The 20,090-nt window shown below is 43.7% G+C and overlaps 2 protein-coding genes across 11 annotated transcripts in view; one reads left to right on the top strand and one right to left on the bottom strand.

The window, feature by feature from the left end:
• Positions 1–20,090, top strand: part of LOC116850399 (nephrin-like) — a 539,959-nt gene that overhangs the window by 140,265 nt on the left and 379,604 nt on the right. The gene's annotated exons all lie outside the window — the stretch shown is intronic.
• Positions 61–20,090, bottom strand: part of LOC116850400 (glucose dehydrogenase [FAD, quinone]-like) — a 174,698-nt gene continuing 154,668 nt past the window's right edge. For all 3 annotated transcript variants that reach the window (XM_032828646.1, XM_032828648.1, XM_032828647.1), the window contains exons 3-10: positions 12,005–12,133; positions 11,055–11,251; positions 9,957–10,316; positions 7,277–7,424; positions 4,275–4,592; positions 3,535–3,905; positions 2,573–2,667; positions 61–2,487 (exon numbers count right to left, since the gene is read on the bottom strand). In XM_032828646.1, coding sequence (XP_032684537.1) covers positions 2,406–2,487; positions 2,573–2,667; positions 3,535–3,905; positions 4,275–4,592; positions 7,277–7,424; positions 9,957–10,316; positions 11,055–11,251; positions 12,005–12,133 — 1,700 coding nt within the window. In that variant the 3' untranslated portion in view covers positions 61–2,405. The remainder of the gene's footprint in view (positions 2,488–2,572; positions 2,668–3,534; positions 3,906–4,274; positions 4,593–7,276; positions 7,425–9,956; positions 10,317–11,054; positions 11,252–12,004; positions 12,134–20,090) is intronic.

A 20,090-nucleotide genomic window follows, 5' to 3' on the forward strand; every position in this document is an offset into this window, starting at 1 on the left:
TAAATCATTGGGGCGCGTTATCATCGCGTAGAATTGATGAATAGCGTGTCAGTAAAGTAGCGCAAGCAAAACGTGCCTATCATGAACTGCGCTCTTTGATTTGTTAATTGTTTTTTGTATTTTTTTAGTCAACTCTATTCTGCGTTCTATTTCGAAGGGAAAATTTGCACAGCGGATGTAAAGTGTTATCGATGCTCGCTTGTTGATATAATCGTCGCTTTTATCGAATTACGAATTAATTAAGCGAAATGGATGCAATATCCGTTTTGCGAGTCGAAACTTTACTTCCTTCGCGCGGTTTTAATTATTTCGCAATTATGAGGTAATACGGATAACTCGTTGTATCGTGACGTTGGTCAGATTTCTCTGATAATACACAGGGTGCATGACAAAATGTCCCACATATCTCGTGTGTACGTGTAGATTAAGTTAAACTGAACACAAAATCCTTATCATTTTCCAAATAGAATTTTGAGTCATTAATTAAAGAAGATTGGCGGATGATCGCGTGCAATGATGCGCCAATGTTCTCTCAATTACTACGTTAATAACTAAAAATCTACATGATTATTTAAGTCGCGGATACCCTACAAAAATTATGATCGATTCAACCGTCGTATTCGGATTCGCGAATACGCGAGGAGCTCGCACGAATATGTGGAAATCGTTACTTCCACTTTATGCTCTTCGTCGTCACGTTCGTGCGACTTCTTTTACACTCACCCAGCAACGACAATGTCTCAACTCGTGCGCTTATCTGCAGCGCGTATTTCATAACATGACTTGGAGGAGCGGATTGTCGGAGAACGGGTATATAAACTACATTCTAAATTTGGCCTCTCTGCCATTATGCAATTTACCATTTATTTACAATATTTTGATTTACATTCGCGGACTGCGCGAGCAAGCAAACGGCCGTGAGTTTATCCATATTTATGATCCTTCGTTCTCTATACAATAACAACGGATATTATGTTGACAACGCTTTTCAAGGTTATTTCAAGGTTATTTCAGATAAACATCAACATCTAATAAATTTCTTTTTTTAAATCCTACTACTTTGGTTTAATATATTCTTTTAAATAAATCAATGTTTTCTGAGATAATTAGCCGTTCTGGAACTTCTGGCGGCTTCTGTATATTCCTCCGTCGGAACGATTGATCGATTGCTGCGTGTTCGATATGTACGATCGATCGTTAAGATACCGGGAATTTGTCTTTGGTTATCGCATTTGACAGGACGTTCCCACGCGAATAGTATCGGGAGACCGGAGCGAGATGTCCCATATTTCAGAATTTCGAAGTAACAACTTAGACAGTTAATTGTTGTGACTGACTGTGCAAACATAATAGAGACTTCTTTTATGCATTGATGTGTTCGCCACAATCCTGTTAACCGTAAATTTAATTTTTTAATAATCGAAATACAAATATGAGTATATTGTGAGCATACAAACATGAAACAGTATATTATACACTTGCAAGAAACTTTATTCAGCTAGTAACATGTCGCTTGATTCTATTCACTCACGATGGGAAATATTAATACAAAATTTCAAGAGGCTCGAAAATTTGCTACTACTAAATCAATTTCTTCCACTTTTTAACTGTAATATTACTCCGATTTTAATGAAACGCAGGAAAAAATATATAAATGACTATTTTTAAAATGACCACTTCGCGATTTTGTATAGATTGTTTCTCTTAAGATAAATACTAAGAAGAAGCACATACCTCTAGGGTCATCTACACCCGGTCTTCCCTACATATTTGTTATTAAGCTACTAAGGAAGCTACTAGAGAAACGACGACGGGAGTCGTTGGCGCGACGTGTGTACACGTAGCTGGCAGGCTCTTCATAAGTAATACGCGGCGCGTACCACGCAGTCGAATGACTGTGAATCGAAACACACGTTCGAGTTTATAATCGTAAGCTCACTGAGAATCAACGATAGTATATAGTAAAGTATATAGTAAAGTAATACTCGTAAATTGTACGCGAGATTCGCGTTTATGTGACCAAACGATCGCGACTTTCTCGGGTCTTCTCGAAAGCTTCGCGCGACGCGTTCAGAAATTCACACGGGAATCTCAGAAAATTATTAACTAACTGAAAAGTGAAGCATGGCGGTACGACGACTATGATACCAGTTCGATCGCGCGACTTTCTCCCTCTTTCACTGACTGTGTCAATGAAAACGATTGCACGTTGCAGCGTGCAATTAGCCAGGTCCGACGCGATCGAGCGAGATGGCGGCGCCGTGGAGAAAGGAAATTGCACCCTGTGTGTCTCTTCCGGAGGGTCCTTCGCCTTCGGTCGCGTTCACGCCGACTTTCTTAGACACCTCGCGGATCGAGAAAACGCGACGGATTGTACGAGACTAGATCGATCTCGGACGCCACGGCTACCATATAGCCTGGTTCCAATCGATGTACTTGATCCCCCAAAGCAGCAGGTCCAGTGAGCTGTCGATCGTCGGCCGGGAACTAGGAAACATGGTAAATTGCTGGTGACTAATGATGGTTCCAATGATGGTGGTTTTTCCATAAGGGGCTAGGTGCTTTCCCGTACCATTGTGTCGGTTCGACGCCCCAGTCAGACTTGATGTACGCGGCCGCCTTCTCGCCGATCATCATGGCCGGTCCCGCCGTGTTGCTTGACGTTACCTTGAAAAGAATAATTGTATGCGTTCACGTTCATCTTTTGCAGCTCCTTTCTCTCACTTATTTCGCGGATGACGAGGAATCGGGCAAACAGTTTGAGCAAGATTTTACGGACTTGGCTTCGCGCGAAATATCGAACTTTCGATACACAGGGGAATATTGTAGCGGAAATTACGTTGAAATTACATCTCTTCATACAGTCAAGCTAAATTATATCAAAATTTGATTGAAACAATCAATTTACCAGGTATAGAACATGAAACACGTTCAAGTCACAATAATTTTGTAAGAAAAGTGCAAACATACAAAATATATAGTAATTTCAAATAATTCTGTATGGTCCAAGAGATTACAAAATTTTTTAATAATTTTTACAATATTTTTCCCGTGCACAAGTGCACGTACACCGAGCAACAATTATAGAGGAGGGAATAACAAGTGTAGACTCGAGAACGAACTGTTGATCAAATTGGGTAAATCAGCATCATCGCGCGAGATCTCGTCAATTCATCGTGATGCAGCAGGAAATTCGAATCGGTGATTAAACGCGCAACGACGAACACATACGCAGGCAACAACAGCGCGTTAATATTTCAGAATGGAATCCTCGGGGATGAGAAAACAACAAATCTAAATCTTCCTGTTTCCATTTCTCTCTCTGCCTCTCTGCCTCTTTCTTTCTATTTATCTCTCTCTCTTTCTATTTCTCTCTCTCTCTTTCGCAATCCTTCCAATAATTGCCCAGTGAGACCTGTACGGCCGTTTGTTCGTTCGGAAAACACGATTCGCAATCGAGAATTCGCACGGAATCGACGCATCGACGTCTCGGCACCGCCGGCGGCACCGGATCGCCGCGAGGACGATACTCACCTGCGGCATGATGGACGCGTCGGCCACGCGGAGGTTTCTCACCCCGTACACTCTCAATTTATTGTCGACCACGGCCATGGGGTCGTTCGGCGGTCCCATCTTGCAGGAGCCCGCCTGGTGATTTTCCGGGCCGGTGTCCTGGTGCACCGCGCAGGCCCAGTAATCCCTGCTCAGGAACGGAAATCGGGAACACGCGGGCAGCGGCCTGTTGCTCAGAGTCATGTTGTACTTGGCCATGGCACTGGTATTGGCGAGAGACATCGCGACCTCAATACCCTCCACGAGGATCGCCACGTCCAGGGGATCGCTCAAATAATTGGCCCATATGATCGGCTTCTCCAGGGGGTTGTTGCTAGCCAGACGGAGATTACCTGCGGCCGAGTTTGCGGTCGGAGAAGAAGTCGAAAGAGGGAAGAAGGGAGGGGGAGAAGAGGGCGTATTAATCAACGTGGAGATTAACGCAATCGTATCAAGTTCTATCGAAGTTGGTAGGGATCGAGACCGTCGAAGTCGACTCGGTGACGTTAATTAATCAATTTGTAGAAATTTCCTCGTAATAACTCGACAGTGAAGGAAGGGGGAGGACCTATCATTCCAGCATTAAATTACATATGGAATTTTGAGCGTCAGCGTAATCGATAATAAATTCATCGCAATTAACCATCTAATTAGCATTTTTCCGGCCAGGTAGGGAGAAAGGGAGGGAAGCGCGAATAGTTCGGGCTAATTACGCCGCTTACCCTTGCTGCGCGGATGTGTATTCGTCGGGGACATGCTGATGCTGCGACCGTCCCCGTTCATGGTGGCTCCCACCTCGCCGGTGGTGCCGCAGGCCGCCTGATAGCCGCCGAAGAACAGCTGAATATCGGGATGATCCGGAGTCGTGTAAATCGACGGCAGCATTCCGGTCAATTGCGCCATACCCGTCGACGACATCGGTCCTTTCTGAAAGGCAATATATTCTGTGGCAGCCGCCCAGTTCAGGTCGTACACGTTCGGCTGATTGATGGTCCACGATAAAGTGTACGACACGTGATTATGCAGGTTCTGCCCGACACCTGGAACGAAGTAGGTAGACGTTCGATTATCGATCTTCCCTCCACGTCGTAATCCCGACCTGGCCGGGAAACGTTTCGCCGATTAGCGTCTTACGCCGCGCGAAATCGTTAAACTTTACGCTTGCCATCAAAGCTCTCGTCGGCCCGCGTTGGCGTGCGCCTCCTCCGCGGCGCGGATCATTAACGCGTAAGTGCGGGAATTAATATCGGCCGACCGTTAAAAACGAGAGGAAATTCCGGGAAGCTCCGAGGAGAGGGTGTGTTTCTCTTTCTGAACGATAGGAAATCGATCCATTCTCTCGCGCAAAAAAAGGTTTCAATTAACACGTTAAACGACGCGACGGTGGCCAACCGGTGGCCGGTGCTGTGTGACACTTGACCGCGTCTTATTAAGCTACGTGTGAAGTGTAATTAATCGCATTTGAAAAGCCAGTCGTGCGGCGACGGCAAGAAAGCCGACGAAACAAAGTGGAAGATATATAATTACATCGACTTATTTTCTGCCATTGGCCATTCAGTCGCTTATTGAGCTATTGTATAATCGATGCTGATTAACACGGCAATCAAACTGTTAGCTCTTGTTAACTTGCTGAGTCGGAATTTTAGTTTCACATTAATCCTGCAACTTGCAAGACTCTGTGCAAGCTATTGTTCTATTCTGACGCTACGAGTGATTATTTAATACCATTTCTTTCATGTCAAAAATCGTCCATTTCATCTTTATTAATTAGTTTCAATAAGCAATGTACTAATTGCGTGTTTTATTGAACTGCAGGTTGAATATGTATATACGAGATAAGCGAATGTTAAGTAATTTAATGTAGACTAATGAATCATTTCTCGTAATTTTTTCATTATTTTGTTGTCTTTATTGGCGTTGGAAATTTTAAATACATATCTATACTTTTGAAAATATATTATTGATCGTTATCCACGTCCCAACGTCTCTTGACTTCCCGATGCAGGATCCTATTCCTGCCTGTATCGTCATGGCACTCTAGATGCTAGCTCTTGACACTGACTATCATCATAATCGTACAGATTCGTTTTAATTTGGAAAACACATGTTAATTAACGCGATGCCACGTCGAGAATTCGTTTAAATTTCAAGAGCCGACGATCTTGCGCAAAATGTAAGGGAGCATGACTCATGAAAAACTATGCGGCGCGCGAAAGTATCAAAACAATATGCAAAAAAGAGTCATCCCGCGTTAACTCACTCGCTACTCGTTAAACGTCGTTTCCTCACCACTGAACGGCCGAGTGATAACAACAATCATACTCTTAAGACATCGCAGACCTTCAAGACGGTCAAACATATCTGCGCCGCATGTTTTTCTGAATGTTGCCAGTACCTTTCGTGCCGTCGAGCGGGGCATACCATGGACTACGTGTATCGGTATTATTCCACTCGGGTGATAAAAATATTTCGTCGGCACTTTTGAAATAGAGAATTAATGAGACTCTCGTCGGCATCGCTTTAACACGTGTGTGTCTTCAATCGAGTCGAATCTATGCGAGTGTCAGTGCCAGTGTCGGTGCAAGTGCCACGACGGAGCAGCCAAGATGCTGGATCAGGAACTCAGGATGGAGGACGGCGGATGCAGGCAGCGATGCATCATATATTGCAAGGTGTGCCAAGTCGTTTATTATGCAAGAGATTTCCGTTTTTGACGGAACATTTGGCGAACTTATCGAGGATAAAGAGGTACTCGAGTCGAAATTCAGGCTGGCTTTCATAATCCGTCATTATTTGACAAGTAATTACAACTTCACGAGGCTCTGATTATTCGTCAATCTGTATCTGCATCTATTACGTTATTTCACATAAGAAAATTGATCTAAACAATCGACTAACGGCCTATGAATACGAGTCTGTAATTATGTTCTTAATCAAAGATCCTAAATAATTTACAACTACGAATGCCGGCTTCAAAATGTAAACCTTGCAATTGTTGATTTTTACGTCTAATAATGCTCCATTAGCCGCGACTGTTTGCATTTGCCAACGGTTTCTTCTCTCATCTGTTTAGACTTGTTATTGTACAGAATTTAAATTTAAATCTCTCTCTTTCTAACGACACATATATAGCATTATTAGGGACGTAACTGTTATATCTTTGCCTTTACAGTTTCTCCCTTACCAGCTTTTATCAGAGTTTCAAATCTTATTGAGATTTCCAACACTAAAAGAAAAAAAAAGATTAAAAATGCATTGTTTTATTCACTCATTTCCTCATCTTTCATTTTCTTGTTCAAATTGCTTCAGCATAAAATATGGCAATAAACAACCATATTAGCATCAAGGTAAGACAATAATATAGTATTATATTTCAAGATTCTTCATATTGATCCTTCAAATTTAATAGGAATTTGCAGGATTAATGTGGGAGAAATATTTCGACTCGAGTTTGGTTAACTTTTGTTAACCTGTTAATTTTATCAATTTTTCATTGTCCTTGTATGTACAGTTAACGTCATTACCGAGAAAGAGAAAGAGAGTCAGAGAAATAGAGAGAGAATGATAGATAGATATAGAATTAGACGTCGGATGACGAACTTTGACATGTCACACACCGTGGAATCGCGTTAAGCACCGTTCGCAGAGGTTATCGTGCCGTCGAGACGCGATATATCGACGTATTCGTAATGACTGACTCGCGCACAATGAATGGATTGCTTACCCGGGAGGTCGTTGACTACTGTGACGTTCACCGCGCGCAGATGTTCCTTCGGCCCGATTCCGGAGAGTAGCAACAGTTGAGGCGAATTTACGGCACCACCGGAGGCGATTACCTCCTTTGCGGCGCGGGCAACTCGAAGTTCACCATCCTGAAGATGCGTTCATTGAAACTCACATCACCAAACTCGCCGCCACGCGCGAACCAGAGCGCGAACTTGATTTCGCGTCTAAGTGCCGCTAACCGCCCGAGCAAAAAGCAAAGTTCCGCGGGAGCCGGGTAATATTACGTCGCGTATTGTGTCTCGTGCGATTTTCAGCGGGCCGAATTCCTCGCGAGACTCATGACGGTCGATACTGTCGACGGGGAAACGCCACCGCGAATTCAGTCGACCACGATACTTTGATTTTAGCAGCTCGCACACACTGAGAGCGAAAAAATAGTTAATCTAACTAAAATTATAATTATTTCTAGCTCCAATTATTTTTTGTCTGTTCTTACGTGAAAATAATAGTAGTAACATACATGTAGAGTTATTATTGCTAACATTAACTAAAATAGAATTTAATAAAAATATAGCTTTCTCTTGATCATAATTTAATAGTGATCGTTACTTTGTGTAATTGTAGTTACAAATATTAAACATTTTTCTCTCAGTGTAGGATTTAAAAAATCGGCGAACATGCACCGGCTGAATTACGGGCGAAGAACTGATCGTAGAACTGATTCGCGAACGCAAAGCTTGCAAACACACGAGGATCGGGACAAGAATAATTTTCGTAGTGAATTCACGCGGGATTTGACTTTTAAAGATAACGTTTTAATTAAGGTATCCCCCTCCGCGAGAAAACAACTCCATGTCGCGCAATTTCTGCGCGCACGGCGGTTAGTGTGTCGTATCTTAATTGTATAGATAACACGGTAAAATAACGTAAGATTCTCGTTAGAGTTTTCGCTCGTGCGTGATGCAGCTTTTTCAAGCGTGACGTTCAACGTATTAAAATAGAACCGGCAGTGAGTTTCTCTGGAACTTTCGACTTGATAAAAACCTTCTGCTCGTGATATCGTGACAAGCGGAATTTCTAACGGGTATCCGTGGACTTTGCGGACATTCGTCCCTCGTATACACTTGATATATATCCGAAAAGAGGCCTTGTTGGGAAATCAGCAATTCGCGGAAGATTCATTGTCAGGTGGTGAAAGATGACGCCTCGACTCCTATAAAAGATGGCGCGAGAGATTTCTACTCCTTTCTTAGCTATGCCGAGATTTTTAGGTATTCATAAGAAACCGTGTATTTCGTATGCATTACTAAACAATTCTATGCATTACTAAACGAGGTTCTTAAGTAACCTGTTGGCAGTAAAAAAGAAAGAACAAAAGTTCTCCCCCTAAAGTGCTATTTATCTTGCAAACATCTTAGAGAGAATTTTTACTTTAACGGAAAAACAGATAGGCAAAAGCCTCGCGTTATTGATCATATGGTAATCGACAATTTCTGCTTTTCTGATTGGTTCTGATTCTGTCTTCCTGTTCTCTGTCAAAAAGTGTAAATTCTCCCTCGAGCTTGCATTTTCGCGATAGGAAAACATAGAATTTTCGCTATGTGAGCGATTATGAGTCCGTATTATATTCATGTAATTATGCAGGGAAATTTACTAGGGAACTGACTCATAAGCTTGTAATATCTTTGAATGGTATGCGTTGCCGGCATTATCATTCGCTTTACGACAATGGAACGGAATTTCCATGTATCGCGAACAATAAAAATAGTGATCGCGGAGTAGAATGCTCTCCGAAAGTTCGTTCTTTTCAACTGTACTGCTGCACCGGTGCAATAAGTTGGAGTAAGACAAATATATTTTATCTCACCTTAAGGGGATGCTGAAACTGAAAACTTTGCCGACAAAACACTGACATTTCTGAAAAGCTTACGTCGTTTTGGTTACACAGAATTACAAATGCTTTTACGTAATGAAAGTACGTGCAAAAATAAATAGGAGCATTGCTCGATATGTGACGAAAACGAAGACAAAATTTTAAATGTAAAATCTCAAGCTGTCAGCGCAATATTTGTTTAATCCAAAAGTTCCTCAGCTTGTACATACACTGAGGAAAAAATTATCTTAAAATCAACAAATATTTCTTTGATGGGTGCTATTAACATATTTACTTAAATCTAAATTCTCTTTATTTAAATCAAATATTGTTTACCTGATTTAAGTAAGCAATATTTGGTTTAAATAAAGAGAATTTAGATTTAAGTAAATATATTAATGGCACTCATCAAAGAAATATTTGTTGATTTTAAGATAATTTTTCTCTCAGTATCGAAAGTGTGGATGCTCCAGACAAATTTTGAAGAACATTACTCTACCTTCGCATTTGGAAGCTTAAGAATATCGAAAAAGTTTGCAGAAAATTTTCTACACATATATGATTAGGTTCCTAATGAATATAGTAAAACAAAGCAACACACATTCATGTATGTTCTGTATATACGAAAAGGATAACGTGATTATGTTAATGGCGATCGTCTCGGCATTATCGACATTGTTCGAGTTCGTCATCGACTCCAGCATCCCCTTAACTTATTGCACCAGTGCAGCAGTGCAGCTGAAAAGAGCAGACCACGTGCCGTCTCGCCGGAGTCGGAGAGAACGCGTGACGCTCGTATACTGACTTGATAATACTGCACTCCGACGGCCTTTTGATTCTCGATGATGATCTTCGTGGCGGTGGCGTTCAAGGTGATTTGCAGATTGCTCCGGTGGCGGCGCGGCCGGAGGAACGCCGCGGCGCTACTCATTCGAACACCGTCCTTGCTCGTAGTCTGGGCCACGGTGAATCCGGTAAATTGGTCGCCGTTGAGGTCCTCGCTAATCGGGTATCCTCTCTCGACCGCCGCTGCGAGTATGTCGTCGGCGAACGCCGGCTTCCAGGAGAACCGTTCGACGTTTAATAGGCCGCCGGTCGAGTGATATTTGCTACCGACCCGACTCGTCTCCGTGTTGTTCTCCGAGCATTTGAAGTAGGGCAGGACCTGCACGATACGAGACGGAGAGGTCGTTATCTCTTTACTTTATCCTCGAGATCGGGATGCAAAATAATTTCTTATCAAATTCGGGAACGTGAAATGTCCACTGTAAGTCTTTTCCGAATCTTTTGATCATCCGTGAAGATTTCACTTTTCACGCCGTTTGTGTTTCATTTTCAGCATAGTAGAGGCAAAATCGATTATTTATACTGTTCTTTGACAGATTTCAGAATTAAGTAAGCGAAGCCATCTTCCACATGTTTGAAAATTTTGCTTGCTTAATTCTGTAACTTGTTAGAAAAGAGCAGAAATAATTGGTTTGGTCAATTCACCCCGATATAACCAACAAGTAAGCCCCCCGTCTTTCCTACTGCATAATAATCGCGAGATAGAACGAAGGTTATATTGTAGAAGGTTAAAAATGAATTTCTCCCGTGTTCTTTGACAGACTTCCGAGAAAGAATAAATTCACGACGCATATTAGTCCTTACGAACAATTAAAGTTTAATAGTCATGACATGTATCGTGACCTTTGTTTTCTCTTAGAGATCGTCTTCAAGAAGAACGCGGAAAAATACTTTTTTACTATAAGATAAAACTCGTTCTGTCGTAATTAGCATCGCTATTAATGAGAGAAAGAAGTCGGGAGTTTCGTGATCAAAGTCGGGTTCAATGAGTCTTAGGTGTGCCGAGAGTCAAACAGATCGCGAAGTAATTGGCGAAGACGATTCCGCGGGATCTCACGTCGTGCCAGCTCCATCCGCTGTTGCCCATAGCTTCCCAATTGTCGAAATCTTTGGCGTGACCTCGCATATACATCATGCCGTTGTGGACCGACGTACCGCCTAGGTTTTTGCCGCGCGGCCAGCTGCAGGATCCGCCGGACAGTAGACAAGCGTTCATCTCGTTGGTGGTTTGATACTGCCAGTCAATGTCAGTTCCTATCGGTAAAATTGTCAGATCGCTCAACATGCGTGAAGGCCGAAGTGAACGCAACAGCTCGCGCAATAATATAGATTTCAGACGGGAGAGCGTTGTGCGTCGCGTCCTCTCGCGCCGAGCGATCGGTGTTACGACCGTCGAGACGTCGTGTCGAAAAGCGAGGAAGACGAGCGGCAAAGAAACGGGAAACGTCGATTCGTTACCCCGGTTAGCGCGCGGGATATCTCTCAGAGTCGCCGCGAGCCGTCTTTCATCTTTGGTCCACCGACTCCTTGATTAATTCGCAATTAATTCCTCCCCGGGGAAAAGACCGGCGCGAGCCGGTAACTTTTGAATTATACAAGCGCCGGGAATTAAGCTCCGGACCTCGCGCGCAAACGAGCCGCTTGGAGCGGGATTTTATTTCGAGTCTCGGACAATATTGAAAGTCAAGAAATCGCCGCCGCGAAGGTACGCTTGATATTCAATACGGAGGGAATCGTCTGGAAATATCTCTCAGGGATGAAAGCTACGCTCCCTCCGGTCCGGTGCGCTTTTCGCCGCCTTTCGTCTCCGGCATGCGTTCGCGATACGTATCGACCGAGGTGGAGGGCCGATTGTGCATCTTGAAAGTTGGCGCGGAACTGAAGCGATTACGCGCGAAATTCCAAATGATCGTTATCGCGGCGAAGCTCGAGCGGTGGCGTGGACGACGGCGGAACTGTGTGGGGGCGCGGCTGTGTGTATGCGAGAGAGGTCCAATTGAAACTTACCCAGAAACATTGCCACCATACTGGGAATCTCGGCACCCGGTGGCTCGTCTGGCCCGGCTTCTAGCAACAGAACTTTCCATTCGGGTATGTCGCTCAGTCTGGACGCCACCACGGCACCGGCTGATCCCCCTAATTCCGAAGCGACAAAAGTCATTAAAGTCCTATCGTTATTCAGTGCGCGGGAAAACCGGTTGCTCTGAGAAAAAATGCATCCGCGACGCGCCGACGGCGGATAGAAGAAACAGATTCCGGCGAGCCAGCTGTCTGTTAATTGCATTCGCCGCGACGCGACGGAAAAGCATCCGCACGCCGGCTCGCGCGCGATCGCAATTAACTTGCCCGCGATCAGATCCGTTATCGGAACGATAAATATAACGCACAGTCTCATCACCGCGCATTAAATCGCGTCTCTCACCGTTCGTGCACGCACGTCAAATTTGCACGACGCGCGTGAGTGCGACGAGCTGGAAGGAATCCCCTGTCCGCTCTGATAAATAAAGCTTGATGAAAGCAACGCGAGAAAAGTCCATGATAATTGTCGCGATAGCGCAAAGCAGCGCGCTGTCTAGTCTCGTGCAGTTATGTTAATTAACCATCGCCGGATGCATGCAATTTGACGTCGCATGTTATCACGATGTTATCGAGGATTGCGAAAACGGCTTGTTTACGGGGTACTGGAAAGCCGCCGGTTAAAGGCCTTGGCAATGGTTTGCAAAAGAGTTACGAAATCGCGCACCTTTGCACGCATCCGTCGCGCTACGCTGCCCCGCAAAGGCGTATCAAATCGAGCTCGATATCGCATTTTAAAATCTTCTTTCAGAATTTTATCGTGCATTTAGTTACTTTCTCTCTCTCTCTCTCTCTCTTTCATTTTTTCCTAAAAAAAGAGACCTTGTTCAGTTACAGGCGGAACATGAAATAAGGATGAATCCCAAATCGAAATTTTAGCTCTGTGTTAAACCTTGAATTCTGAACAATGTAGTAGGAGCTAAATTAGCAACGTAGGTTTAATTCTAATGATAAAATTTATTGCTGCTTTGAAAGACTCTGAAGAAATATTGAATATTGAATGAAATCTGTTGGAATGTTGAATGGAGTAATAAAGTTGAAAGTAGGATTAAAATTTCGACTATACTTACATTTAGCTGATCGAACTGAATCCTCTACTTTGATATTTTTCGATTTTTTTTAATACAAAATTTGCATACGCAACCGACACATTATTTACAGTTGAGGAAAAGAGAGTGAAGGAAGAAGACATGCGCGTTTATTTAAGTGTCGATTTAATTGCACGCGCTGATATCTTTTAGTAGGCACGTCACAAATGACGCGGCACGCGCTAAAATATACTTTGACCCGTTTAAAGTAAAAGATACTATCGTAATGAGCGCGGCGGGCAAACGAGTTGCCAACTTAAGTTCCCGCGAATTTGAAATACGCGAAAACAGTCGTTTTCTGCCACAGGAATTCCCCCCCTCCCCCTCCTCCGCGACGCACAGTCAGTCGAGTTTTGTGAATTTCATCGTATTATCGGTGACGTTTGTTTGAAACGGTCACGCAACTCACATAATTTATGTGTCCGCGTGTAGTTGCGATCACGCGGTTAACTTCAATAATACCCGTTCGACACAGCCGCCGCGGAGAACTCATTGTTTCGCGACGATACACCAGCACCGTCGGTTTGGGCTGACATCCCGAGTCGAAATTTTGACTCTGTGTTAAACCTTGAATTTTACAACGCAGTACGAGCTAAGTTAGCAAAATAGGTTTAATTCTAATGATACCATTTACTCCTACTTTGACTCTGATGATGTTCGAAATTTCCCTTTTCACTTTCTTCAGCGTCAAAATAGATATTGAATGGAATAATGAGAATGAAGTCAGAATCAAAATTTCGATTCAAGCAGGTTAAATAGCATCAAAAGAGGTTGATGTAGGTTTCAGATTATCAAAGTAGATGCTGAGTGAAGGTTGGAAGTATAGAATTAACGATTTAACCAACTGTATTAACTCAACGGCGAGCAGCGTGAGAGATACACGTTGCACGCGGCGGTATCATCAAAATAGCTGCGTGCATCCCGCCGGGGTGCATCGCTTACATCGAAATCGCGTTAATCGAGCCCTACTTTCCCGCAGATATTGCAGATCACAGCCGGGATATTCTAATCAAGAAATTCAATTAGCATTTCCGCGTGTGTATCAAATCGCGTTGCGGCAACTGCCACTTGCGTAATAGAATTTACTCTCTTTCTGTTTTGTCGATCGCGCATAATTACTGTCCGCGTAAATTGCGCTCGCGTGCTGCGGCTAAATACGGCGATTTCTTTCTCCGACTAATACCCTCTTCGTGTGAATGCACGTTTACGCGTTCGCTTCACCAGCTTCGGGTCGCAGAAGTCGTCACGAAAGTCGCGCGACTCGGGATCTACTCTTACGGTAGAAATGAACGATCAACGACATCTCGACATGACAGGTCGAGACGAGACTAAAAGCCGTAGTTGTCGGCGGCTGAAAGAGGCAAGAGAGAGGCAAGGGAGCCGAATTTCCGACGAGAGAGGATTTTCGCTCGTGTTATTCAAAGCGCAACATATTCCCGCGACGGGCAGAGCCACGGTAATTTCATAAGAGCCTGAGAGAAAGGGGCCGGAACACGCGCCCGTGGAAGTCAATCTACATTTCTGGCATAAATATCGGGGATTTACACGTCGGTAGATTATTTGCACGACCTCGAAATTGGAGTGGTGTAACCAACCGATGTAACCTCTCTCTCCGGTCGAGCAGTAAGTACTTGATAACGGCCGTGCTATCGCGAACGAAAAAAAAAATAACTCTAGCGCGTGCATGCATGTGTGCGTGCGTATGTGTGTGCACACTGTTATTTTAGTTTGCTTTGCAAGCGTAAAAACGCGTGTATTTCTATTCATTCTATAACTCGTATCTCCTTCCTTCCATTAACACCTAACGTTTTCATTTACCGCGCCGCCACTGGGTTTCTCGTAAGTTACGAAACGAATGATAACGTCGCAAGATATATACGCGGTCGGGGGTGTAGCGCCGATGCATATTCAACGAGATCATTTCCGCGAGCGAATTCAAGACTCCGTCGCGGCTGCGGCGGCGGTGGCGGCGGTCGTCTCTTCCCCTACGGCCCCGTGAATCCGTGAATTAATTTTATATTTACGATACAAGGAGGGATAAATATTTATTTAACCGCAAGGAAGGGACACGCGGAAGACGTCTTCGTCATCGCCATTGCCGCCGCCGCATTGAAATTTCCCAAGATTTTCGCTGATGCAGCGTAGATTCTGATTAGAATGTCCAAATGTATCGCAAAATTGGTTATACCATTACGGTACCGCAATTGGGAATCCAATTCTTGCCCCAAATATAGATTCTCTGGTTAGAATTGGAAAAGAAGTACTGTGGGAACTCGCGTTTTTTCTCAGTCGATAATGTCGATATATATTTTTATGATATCAAATAGGGAATTCCATTTTTGCACCAGCTATTGCATTCGACAGAGAACAAAATATCGGCTTCAAAATGCCGAGAACAAAATATATCGAAAAATAAAATATTTCTCTACGGAGAGAACGTTGTGGTAGAGATTGCAATGCAACTTTGGTGGTTCGTGAATAGACTGGCATTATTACGAAAATTGTAGTAAAGCATGGTAAAAATGACCATAAATGTAGTAAGAGTCATCTCATGTTTATGCTTATTTTTTTATTATGTTTTATTGCGGTTTTCGTAATGGTCTATTCCCGGACTACAGGAATTCCATTGTCATTTTTATTACAATATTCTCTCCGTGCAAAACTTTGTGCATTATACTGAACAACGAATTTGCCTGGAGGTTCAACGTGTTTTGATTTTAACGCAAAATAAAGAACATATATCGGGAAGACTAAGGATCGCATGTTTTGGAGCATTACACTCCTAACCGGAACGCATCATTATTTTGGGCAATCGGACTGGATCCCAATTAGACGTCGAGCAATTTTCTATGCGGGAACGCGCGCAGATGTTGCAGCCATTTCGCGGAGAGAAAGAGAGAGAGAGAGAGGGGTGAAGAGAGAAAGAGAGACGAAGGCGCGAATTTATCGCAATCGTGCGACCGTTTCGCGATAAAACATTCCCGATCTCGTCGCTTTCCGCATCGTGGCATATCCATTTGTGGCACTTTGAAGCCGATGGCTGTTAAACGTGTTTGCGGCGTGCCCGAGAGGCGAGAAGGCTGTCGTTTGGCGGAAAAACAAGTCGCGCGCGGCGAAACTGACGCGCGCGTTTCTTCTTCTACGTTCGCGTCCGCAAATAGAAATGAAAACGAGCGAAGAAGTCGCGCGAAGAAGCAGGAACACGCTGGAGTGTTCGCGCGCGAGTTTGAGGGCACGCGCCAGATTCTCTTCCCTTCTCTCAGTCTCTCTCTCTCTCTCTCTCTCTTTCGCGCTTGGTAATTAGTCGTCCGGTCGGTCGGACCCGTTGGACGCTGAAACGGTAGGAACGGCGCTGTTGGCATTTCTAAAGAAGAATTTTCATATCGGGGCGCCAAGTCGGAACAAACCGGGAAGAATTTTATCCGCACTAAATCAGCTTAACGATGTCTATAATTAGCTCCTTTATGAAAACTAATTTGAATCCGGCAATTAATAGGGAAATTACTTTCCGTTCTTGCAGGCGTGCCTGCTCGGTGTACATGCTCGGAGCAAGCGAACGTGAATATAAATTGGATTTGTCTTAATTATAGCACTCGCGAAATATACGATTGTTCAAGTGGAGCCCAATTGGATCGTCTTTAATTAGCCGTCAGAATTTTTCGGTAGATTGCTTGAGGTCACTTGCTTTCCCTCTCTAAGTATTTTCCGTACGAGTTTTCATTCAAAAGTTTTCATGTAGTCGTGCGGTTTCGCTCGGGAACGTCGATTCATCTTGCAAAGCCCATCCTTGATCGATTCTCTCGTACGCGTATCTGAATGCAAATTGGATTTGCCCTAATCGCAAGGGCTCTAAGTGTACGATTGTACATGTGAAATGCAGTTCGGCACGAAGCGGTTTTAATTAAACATAAAAATTCCTTTTTGATCATAAAAATGGCGGTAAAAGAGCTTCTTTCCTCTCGGGAGAAAAGTGGAAGGTAATGTGTGAAGTAATTATCTCTCTTCTTTATGTTCACGGATATTGTTTCATGGGAAGATAAGATAACCAAGCGCTCGATGCTCTGCAAAGGATTTTTCATATGGAAATGTCCGCTCATGCGGATCACGCTTGTCAGTTTCTTCTCGAGAAATCCACCTCTGATCGGTTTTCTCGTACGACCTGACGCGGATCGAGGAAATTACATCGTTTAACGAGCGTGCTTTATGCAAATGCGACCTCTGTGTGTCTTGCCGGTCCGGATATATTCTGCCCATTGCGCGCTGGAATTGTTCTTCGTTTCTTACGCTCGCGGGGATCGGGCGAGCCGCTTTCGGCGCAACAGCGCGGAAAATAGACTGCGTCCGATCGCGAGCGATCGTTCTTGTCTCATCCGTTCTTTCGGCGTCCGCGAACCGCCGACCTGGCCGACCTTTTCGCGCAGTGCAGCGCGGGAAAATCGGCAAGAGCGGCATGAAGCGCCGCGAGCGGCGCGGCGCGATAGTCGCCTTTTTTCCGCGTGATTTTCCGCGCGAAATGTTCGCGCACGGCAGCGTATGGGAAAAGAAAGAAAAAGAGAGCTATAATACTCTCTCTTTCGTCCGCTCCCGCACGAAGCGAAGCGAGTCGAGATGGTACCTTACGGTTAGCTATTTCGGTATTCGTGCGGGAGTAATTTCTCCCTCTGTGTCGCATGGAATATATATATATATATATATATATATATATATATAATATGTGTGTGTGTGTGTGCACATATAGGGAGGGCGGGAGGGGGGGGGGAGAATGTGTATGCGTGCATGTAGATGGACACATTCACGTACAGGACGAATGTGTCTGAACGCTCGTTGACGGCCGCTTTGTAACGAGCGGGTTCGTCAGAGGTTGAAGACATAAGTGGAAATATGACACACGTTGGGAGATAACGTCTAGCTTCGTGTAACGTCGGCCGAAACGCGTTAGCACCGTTGGGAATTTTAATAGAGTCGACTGGTAGCAGACAGCGCTCGCACCGCGCACCGTTAATAAAGATCGACGGCGTGATTGCAGTTACGAGATACGGAATTCTCGGACACCGATTACTTTTATTAACTTTTGAAGGCTGGGACAGGCGAGTTGCACCGCCGGTGCAACCGTGGATCAGTCGAGCGCGGCTGTGGACGCTCCCACGTCCTTCACTTCGATATCAATCGTCTCATGGTTTAATCCTTTGCAGGACCTTCAAAATTCGGATTCTAATAAAATATTCATGTCCCACGTCTAGAATGACAACCTAAAAAATTATTCCTTTTGAAGTTATTTTTTTTTCTATTTTTACAAAATAAAGGTGGTTAACCGTGCAACCACTGTGCGACAAAATATTTCCATCACTGTGCACGGGCGAGCTGAGCGATGGTTTCGTTACGAGGTCGCTATGTCCAAAGTTATGATTTGGTTCTAATAGGTGGTCTCATAGTGAAATCACTATGCTCCAAAGGGTTAATAATCGGAACTCTTTCAGTGTGATGAAAAATCATTCCTTTGGTTTTTTTTTTCAATTCAATGCGTGTCGTTTAGAAAATTAAATGCGATCCTTGGGATCTCTCGGGATCTTAGGCAATTGCGCGCTCTCAGTTTTCTCTCCGCGGCACGTCGTGCCGTTACTTTCACGAAGTGGACAATTTTTCGTTTATCACGGCGAGATAAGAACAACGAGGAAACCAGAGTCGCGGATTTCTTTCGCTACTTGTCGGCCAACGGCTTTGCTTTCTTTCCAAACCGCGCTACATGTCGCTTATCCAATCGCCGTTTCAAATTTATAATCGCGTTTCTTCCGCCGTGACGCGCGCGCGCGTTTAACTGAGAATTTTACATAATTGTAAATACCGAGGCGCAAGAGCCGCGGGCGTTGCGTTCGACGGCGTGCCAGCGCAGAAAGATTTTTCTCAAGGAACTAGGAATCGATAATGCAACATTTTTCCCGTGGTAAAAATTTAAAATTCCATTGACTGTTTATTTCGATCTCATGTATCGCCTCATTTTTCATCCGATAATAATGCATTCTCCTCCTCAAGACGCGTCGCGCCAGTTGGGCGCATTAATGATCGATGAAAATTTTATTTGACCAAAATAATCGACAAATCAATAATCAAGGTAAATCAGTCGCATGATGTACATGTATGTAACCACGAATAATATAATCGATTAATGGAATTAATTATTAATCACTGCATAATCAATGATATCCAAATTTGATTACTAATTTAATTAATTAATTAATTCGTCAATCGATCGAGTTGCCTGTGATTTTATATGCACTGAAAACAAAATACTTGAAAACTTGTTCGTCGGATGTAGTTTATTTTCTGCGAAACAAATTTTTTATCCCGTAAATAAATTCTATTTATTTACTTATTTATACAGAAAAATAGACATTCCTTTTTGTACAAAAGGTTAGTAATACTAACGTGTTTTTTCAAGTATTATCTTTCAAGTATTTTTAAGAGAGAGCATTCCGTTCTCAGTTCATGATTGATTACGCTGAGAATAAAATGAAAATTTACTTGTAGAATAGAATTTATTTCTGTGAAATGAACTTTGAAATGAACTTTGAAATCTCGTACAAATAAATTTTAAAATATTTTCACGCTAGTGTAACTCCGATGATTAGGTTTTGTCGGCTATTTTAATCATCTGACGTTTTAATCAATTATTTTCGCACGCTTTCGGATGATTCGTGAGTTCGCGCGACAAAGTGGGACACTCGTCAAATAGTTCCAATATCGATCGAGCAAAAAGCGCGCACGCCGCGAGGCCGGAAAAACGCGAGCAGCTGAGCGCGCCTAATTTATGTGTCGCAATGCGAACGTTTCTCAGCTTGTTACCTCCACGGAGCCAGGAGGAAAGAGAGAGAGGAAGAGGGAAAGAGTGAGAGTGAGAGTGAGAGAGAGAGAGAGAGAGAGAGAGAGAGAGA

The sequence above is a fragment of the Odontomachus brunneus genome, unplaced genomic scaffold (assembly GCF_010583005.1).
Source record: "Odontomachus brunneus isolate Ranch 3 - 2012 unplaced genomic scaffold, Obru_v1 Obru_scaffold_144, whole genome shotgun sequence".
In the NCBI taxonomy this organism is placed as follows: Eukaryota; Metazoa; Arthropoda; class Insecta; order Hymenoptera; family Formicidae; genus Odontomachus; species Odontomachus brunneus.